Source organism: Mus pahari, chromosome 5 (assembly GCF_900095145.1).
Source record: "Mus pahari chromosome 5, PAHARI_EIJ_v1.1, whole genome shotgun sequence".
NCBI lineage: Eukaryota > Metazoa > Chordata > Mammalia > Rodentia > Muridae > Mus > Mus pahari.
Window position 1 is genome coordinate 114,669,415 of NC_034594.1, and position 8,425 is coordinate 114,677,839.

At 34.8% G+C, this 8,425-nt stretch overlaps 1 protein-coding gene across 5 annotated transcripts in view; it reads left to right on the forward strand.

Annotated features, from left to right (window-relative positions):
- Kcnt2 (potassium sodium-activated channel subfamily T member 2) overlaps positions 1-8,425 on the forward strand; it is a 349,821-nt gene that overhangs the window by 276,872 nt on the left and 64,524 nt on the right. For 4 of the 5 annotated variants that reach the window (XM_029539117.1, XM_029539120.1, XM_029539119.1 and 1 more), the window contains exons 20-21: positions 1,154-1,225; positions 4,271-4,405. In XM_029539117.1, coding sequence (XP_029394977.1) covers positions 1,154-1,225; positions 4,271-4,405 — 207 coding nt within the window. The remainder of the gene's footprint in view (positions 1-1,153; positions 1,226-4,270; positions 4,406-8,425) is intronic. The other variant, XM_021197657.2, reaches the window with a different exon arrangement.

Here is an 8,425-nt window from a genome sequence, read left to right on the forward strand (position 1 = left end):
AAATAAATTAAATATCCAGAAGAATTCAGACAAAATTCTAACAGTGTCATCATTTGGAAGTTTATTTGCTTTTTTAAAATACATTACTCTATTAAACTTTATTTTATTTAGAGCTGAAAAAGATAGGTGGGAAATCAACAGAAAGAAAATAGTTGGAAAAGAATTTATCCACCTGAGGCTCAGAATCTGGGAAATTGCAAGATTCTCTCTCATTACCTTGGCCTAGAATTTCCCTCCTGTCTTGTTCATGACAAATTGTTCCTCATCTGCCAACCCCCAAAGTAAATATTACCTTTCTGCTGTATTCTCCAATTCTGTTTCCTGGGTGCCCAGTGATTATTTTCTCTTTAGAAAAAAAAAAAGCATTACATTTTTATGGCTTTCTGTATGCATTTATAGGTTATAAATTGACTGGCTACTGTTTAATACAAATAATATATTTAAAAGTCCATTGAACAGTTTTGGGGTCTATATATGCTTGGTGAACGAATGCAGGATTTAAGAGCTCTAAAGTAGTTGTAACTTATTAAGTCATCTCTAAGCAAGGCTGAACTCTATTGTTCTTTCCTTTGCTGTGGTTACATGTAAAGATTTCAGTTATAATGAACATTTCCTCAACAATATACCTTGGTAAGACAGTAAAGTCAAAGGTAAAATAGTGTCAATTCAACTTTAGGCAACAGACTTTTTCCATGGATATGTAGACTATATACTAGATACGTTGAGATGTGAAGTATGGTGTGACTATAAATATTCTTTAGACAAAGCTCTCTTGATACTCAAGCTTATTGATTGCTTGTTAAAGGCATTTGTAGTATGAGGTCATCTGAGAAAACAACAACCATTTGTTCTTCATTGTCAAATTCTCTTCTGCATTGAGTAACTGAAATATTGTATAAGTATTGTCTTAATCAAGAATAATATCTGTATTTTTCAGAATTATGCCACAATGTTTCTGATTTAAAACTCACAGTTCTTAATGTATCATATGGTTGATAAAAAGTACAATTATATTCTCAAGCCAAAGGTCAACGTAGGATGTATCTTGTCTTTGGTTTTGGAAATGCAAACTAAACGAACTTGCTTCCATTCCCTAGAAGTGCTGCCTCTGTTGTGACACTGTGTTTCCTTTTGTAACCCATCTGCTACATAGGCCAGATATGCATTTTCTGGATGCAATCTGTTGGTTTCCAATGGTTTACTACATGGTGGGCTCTATTGACAAGTAGGTGACAATGTCTATGGCACATGACGAGTGTAGTGTCCTGTGATCTGTCAAGTGCTGTGTCTTGTTCCTGCATGATGAGTGTACTTTGTCGTGTTGGTACAGTAAATATGGTGACCTTTGCATGCAGAGCACATCCGCTGTGCTGTGTACCCCCTATCATACTGCTAAGCTGTGTTCCATTGCTGAATTGCACCAGACCTTGCTGCATGTCAGATTGGTCAGGTTCACACATTTGAAAAGCTATTTTAGTCTTGCAGCCTTTGCCAATGCAGCATTTTTTTGCAGTACTGTTACTGATAAAGTGACATCCAAAAGTACCTTAAAATTCCACATTACCATACTTTCAACGTAAGTAGTAACACTATATTGAAAAATTTATTCAAGAAAATGTCACAATTCATAATTATATAACTTGTTAATTAAAAGATTATGTTATGCATGCAATTATTCAGTGTGTTAACATAAAATATAAAATATAAACATTTTTGTGACACTATTAATCAGAAAAATAAATTAGCACCAGATTAATAGCATGAAATACTGCAAAATATCTGTGATTGTCAAAAGGGAAACTAAGAATATTAAATTACAAAGGAGATGTAAGAGGATTGATTGATTGTAGACTAATAATTATTGAAGGTTGGTCACCATATCTATATGCACATGTGTGTACTAGAGAGGGAATTATATATGGAGTGTCCCTGTATAATTCTTGTTAGCTTATGTTTGAAATTCTCATGAAAATAAAACCATTTAAACAAGAATACTTCCTCACACTTGCAAATTTCACATTTTCCAACTTGGAAAAACTGAGTGAGTCATGGAAAAGAAAAAAGGCATCCCTGGCAAAACCAACTTTTGAGTGTCACTCGGATGGGTTTCATTGGCTGCTATTGCCATCTGGTGGCTAAACAGTGTAAAGCAGCATGCTTTTAAAAAAAGGGGCTGTGAGCTATTAAAAAAAAAAAAGCGGAGAAGTGTCAGAGAGAAGATAGCCAGGATTCATAAAAATAGGTTCACAGCCTACTCAAAAATGCTACAATGTTAATTAGAAAAATTAAAGCCTTAAGGACCCGAAGATTCTGCATGTTTCACTAATATCATCCCAACCTTTTGTTTTGTCTAAATTCTAATACATCATTTAATAATTCATGGTCCCGAGTCACTACAGCAGGAAATACTTTACGGATGAAATCAACAAATGCACATGAAAGCAGGGTGCTCCAAGACACTGAGAACAAGCTCTCTTAGTAAAGCGTTTGTCCAGCGTTCAATTCTGTTTTGCAAAATCATGTCTGCTCTGATTCAATAAAACCAACTTCTAACCGGTTTATATTTCTCTTGTTCTATAAAATTATAAGAGAAAATTCTGATGTAGAAAAAGCTATAAAGGCCAAAAATACAAGGAAATATCTTGAAATTCCTAAGTGACTAGAAGCAAGATGACTTAGTCATCACCAAATCTTTTATAAGGGACCACATCTAACATTTTCTGTATTGCTCTGGTTTATGTATATGAGTGCACTGTAGCTGTCTTCATACACACCAGAAGAGGTCATCGGATCCCATTACAGATGGTTGTGAGCCACCATGTGGTTGCTGGGAATTGAACTCAGGACATCTTGAAGAGCAGTCAGTGAGCTGAGCCATCTCTCCAACCCTCTAGATGTAGCTTAAATTAAGGAGTTGCATATGCTGAAAAGCCCCAGTCCTTATCGGATAATTTCTAAAATATTATTTAATCTATTTAGAAAAAAGTACAGTGAATCTCCTACACAAAAGGGAAATCTAGAACACTAGGGATTTATCTTGATGATCATTGTATTGATTGGATGTTACGATTCTGTCCTCTGTCCAATTTTATTGTGAAGAAAAGTTCTGTAAACAGATTTAGCTATAAAATATCTGTCACAGAATTGCTCCAAATTCAAGTGCAGTATTTGTCTCCCCACCACACACCCCCAGATTATCCCTAGATCTTAGGCTGAGGTTTCATAATAGTCCTCTGAAGTCTGTTAACCCCCTCATGAGCTTTTATGAGATGTCCGGAAACTATCTTCGGTTAATATCAGCAGTGACTACAGTTTTTTACATTTTAATTTTTTTTTAAATTGAATCAGGATGTATGAACATTAACTGATTTTCTTATCTGTCCTCACTGAACCGTACAACTACTCCATCCTTTTGCTAGGTCAAGTTTCGTCTCACCCCATTTTTTTGTACTGTTTTTCTTGTGTGAAAAAGCAAAGACATTGAAACTAGTTGATGCCTAGGTCAGGGTTAATAGTAAACATCTTTTTTTAAATTGCAAGGAAGATACCAGTCAATATATTTTGCAGAAACAAGAATTAAAACTGACCAGAATAGTTCACAACTACTTATAGCCCAGTTTCTCTAGTTACCTCATAGAGACAAAGAAACTTGGACTGTTCAATTTCTTGTTAAAAAATTGTTTTAATACAAACACACACACACACACACACACACAGAGACACACACCCTACTTATTGTAATGCAGGAACAATTGGCAGTTAAATAGAGCTATCTATCTGTCTATCTATCTATCTATCTATCTATCTATCTCTCTAAATATGGACATGTATAGATTCATATCATATACCTTTGTATTTCTACTTCAGCTTATTGTCTAAATTAATATAGCTGTTTCCTCTTTTATATTTTCAACAAAAGCAACTTAGCAACTTAAACCAATTAGAATGTTTTGCCCTTGAAATAATTCACTAGCTATAAGCATGAGTCATTGTCATACTTTCTATTGAACTGTTTATATACTAAATGTTACTGAGCACAGATTCCAAATATAGATGCTTTGGAACTGTTAGTATCTGATGAATTCTGAATTTCATATCAGTAGGTCATACTGCATTACAGTTCTCATCAGTGTCTATCTGTATTATCTATAAATTCAGCTATAAGGATTCCTACAGAAGCCAACCAGTATGCAGATATAGGCACTGAGTGCAGTAGTGGAGTTTATTTAAAGATCTTCTGTTTCTTTTTCCTTGTGAATTTTTATCAAAGCCTAGATGATTTGCTCAGGTGTGGAGTGACCTTTGCTGCCAACATGGTGGTGGTGGACAAAGAAAGCACCATGAGTGCAGAGGAAGACTACATGGCAGATGCCAAGACGATTGTGAATGTGCAGACTCTGTTCAGGTATGCATCGGGGGCGTAGCCTTGTGATCATTTACATTGTGGTCTCCATATGTAAAGTACTTGATTCTATTTGTGCATGAGAAGTGGACCTGGGACACAGAAGCTGACCTTAGAGCATCTGTTTATCCATTTGTTCGTGAAGCAAATACTTATGTAGTACATAAAGTGACTGGTATGGAATAAAGCGAATAATTCTTCCCTTAAATAATGATGTATTTCTTCTATAGCTTCATATTAAATTCTTAAAAATTATGTTCAGTAGCTGTCATGATTTAGGACGGACCATGTTCTGATTTAGGTTTTTTTCTTAGCAGTGACCCAAGACTTGCCTGTATCTAGAATGGAATATTGTCAGAAAGTAATCTACTCGGGATAGGAAAGAATTTGCAACCTTACTCTCCCTCTTTTCACATCTTTCCTTAAATTAGTTCAGTTGTAAATATCCATTTTGGTAATCACTGAGCATGGGCAGTCAGACCTGACCAGAGAAATGTTTCCTTGTGAGAAGTGGATTAAGGAGCACTTCGAAATCACAAATCTGAGTCACTTGAGATTGCTCTAGAATCATTTGAAAGTTTCACTTGAAAGTTTCCATTTTGTGAATGAGATTTTAGATGCCCAAAACAAATTTGTGCCCTACTGAATTACAAAAATAATTCAAATATCCTCAACTCTTTCACCTGCTTCCCTTCATCTTCATTCCTTCATTGGTAACAACGTCTATGTCATAATCAAGTTTATAGATTGACTTATAGCTCACAGGTAGGAACTTAGGTGTGAGCCTCAGTTAGAGTGACAATTTGAACTGTGATTTTTTTAGGAAATTTCCTTCTCAAAATCTCAACTTACCACTTACAGGTGTGCTTATATAATTTATATATTCATAAAATATCACTATTTTGATATCAAGTTATCAAAAACCTATCATTCTTTAGAACATACTGGGTATTTTTAAAGTATGTATTAAACATTATGCTCTATAATTAAAGCCACATAGCTGCCAGTTTTATGTGATAAACTGGAAAGTCATAAAAAACTAAGCTATTACAGAGAGCAGCAAAGGCCATCTGGTATAGTGTCCACCTGGAGTCTCTCCTGACATCATTAACTTTACAACCTGAGTGTGTTCCTAACCTAACTGCCATTCAGTTTCTCACATCCATAATCCTGAGAAAATTAATTAACCTACCTTGAAATGGCAATAACAGTTAAAGATGAAACATGTAAAGAATCTGTTTTCACCACACACAGAACAGATACCCTTAATTTGAATAAGAACTTCCAGCTCTACAGGAAAGAATGTACACTGTAAAGTTCTTACAATGTGGTAGTTCATGCAGAATACAGGTAATATGATTGCACAGAATAGTGCATTGAAAACTAATATAAGCCATATTAAAAATATGACCCTTATAAGCAATTCATTTCTTTAGAGAATAAAAAAGAGAAATTACTTTAATGATTTGCTTCTCAGGCGGTAATATACGTTTTTCTTCCATGCTTTGCAAAAGCTAATTACACATTTTATAGAAGAAAGTTTTCAAACTAAATATGGTATTTTATTTACCATGTTTAATTTAGTTGTAGCAGAGGTAGAATTGGTTTAGTCTTTATTATCTACTCTTTTAGTGGGTTATTTGATTCCAAGATAGTCATAAATAATTATCTTGTTGAAAGGTATCAAGATATTAATTACTCATCTCAAACTAACTGACAAGAGTCATTTAGAGAAGATATATACTACTAGACAACAGACCATAAATCAGCCCTTCTCTGGACCTGGCTGATGAATGAATTAGTGAACAAATGAATGAATAAGTGAGTGAACACTGTATGATCCCTCAAACATTTTTAAGGAGTCCCGAATCCTATGCAAAGAATTATAGTCAACTAGGATTTCTAAGAACAGGGGAAGCAGTCTTCTCCAGGAAGGGAACGGCAATTGTTTACCAGTGGTCAGCACTGAAATTATATATGCGCTAATATCCTCATAGAGAGTAAGCAGGTTGTGTTAATAGATTTAGGAACATATATATCATAAATAAAAGTAACCAAGTCTATTAAAAGAGAACAACAAAGGGTATAGGGGAGGATTTGTAGGTAGAAAAAAAAAAAGAATAGGGGAAATGAAACCATTTTAATCTCCAAAATAAATAAAAGTTTATTTTAGAAATTGAATAAATTTTATCACATATGAGGTGAGTAGATTTGAGCAAAATGTCACAAAATCTGGTAACCAAATAATTTAAAATTAATTTCTTTGATTTTGGGGGTGTGTGTGTGATTCTGAGTCCTATAGAAACAGTCATTATTTCAAAGTGTGCATGAAAATATTTTTCAGAGTTTTTTTCTGCATTTTTGGGTTGAGTTATAAATTGATAACTATGCCTGGAAAGCTAATTTCATCTTACTCTACCAAAATAATGTATCTGTAGATTTCTATAATGAACGATATATCTTTATACAAATGAAAGACCAAGTTCTGTAAAACTGAGCACTGAGACCAAGTTCTGTAAAATTCAGTCATTTTCCCCTTCTTATTTCACTCCCCTGCATTGTCCACAGGTTGTTGTTTCAAATTTAATGTGATTATTGCCAACCTGATTTCCCTCTAATGCTTGATGTTTCAATAATCTTATATAAATGTTCTTTTCAGTCTCTTACTTTCATTCTTCCAGGCATGGTCATGACCTTGAACTCTAAATGGTTTTACATTCCATACTTACAGTTTCTCCACAGCATCTGAATTGTTTTTAATCTCTATCTTTTCTTCTAATATTTCTAAATCTTCATAAATTTACCCTGTATGCAATCATCAACAGATTAACCTACCATTTCACTACTGCTAGGTAAGTGAAGGGTTTTCTCTCTCTACCCAGACACAATTGGAGCTTTTCAGCCTAATTATCCTGAGAAACCTGCCAACTTTCAGAATAAAATCACATTTTTATATTTCCCCCTCCATATATTAATTCATTTCCAGTATCAGACCAAATTCTAAAGTCCCACTACGCCTGCTATCCTCATGCTACCTTGAAAACACCTCACCCCAGTTTCCATGATGTTGGCAGACATCGTGTACCTAGCCCACGCACCTCAGTGACTTCTAACAAAGAAAATCCAAGTTTAAATCCAGTCTCAAATCTATCTTCTCTCTTCCAGCAACTGTTGGAGTCTCTTTCACCTGGCTATTGTTGTGCTTGTAAAAACTAAGAAAACTGCCCTCCCTTTTCCTTCAGAGTCTGTTTTTAAAGTCTGCAAAACTCAAAAGCAGCAAAAGGAAACTTATGTTCTCCAGCAACGAGATAAAAGAAAGGAAATTTTAAAAGTACCCAGACAGTGGAAATGAGTCTCTCAGTGGCAGAATGTACAAGTCAAATTTAACAGTATCTATTCTGTGATGTAAATCTCTCTGTTGGTGTAATTTAGAGTTACTACATTTAGAATTATTACCAGTTGATAAGGGTGATGTTTAGCCTGTTAAACTGTTTGCTCAGGCAGTTTACCTGTCAAGCTTTGGCCTCTCATCCCTTCATGCCAGCTAAGAGACAAGATCTACGATCAATTCACCTTGATCCAAAGCAATTTGGAGTATGTTCTAGCTTACAAATTCCAGCATGTTTTTGAGGAAAGCCAGGGCACGAGCTCAAGGAAGGTACCTGGAAGTACAAAGAACAGAACAGTGAAGAACACTACTTGCTGACATGCTTTCTTACATACAGCCAGACTTACCTCCCTAGGAGTGACATTAGCCATAGTGGACTATGACCTCACACATCAATTAACAATAAAGAAAATGCCTCACAGACAAGGTTCTGAAAGTAACCCCTTAACATAGATTCCCTTTCCTTAAACATGTCAAGTCAACAAGTAAAGCTACCTATTTGGCAGGAGGAATGGTGAAAAGCAGAAAATGTTGTTAATCAAGTATATGGAATGACACTACAGAAAGAAAGAAAGAAAGAAAAAGAAAGAAAGAAAGAAAGAAAGAAAGAAAGAAAGAAAGAAAGAAAGAAAGAA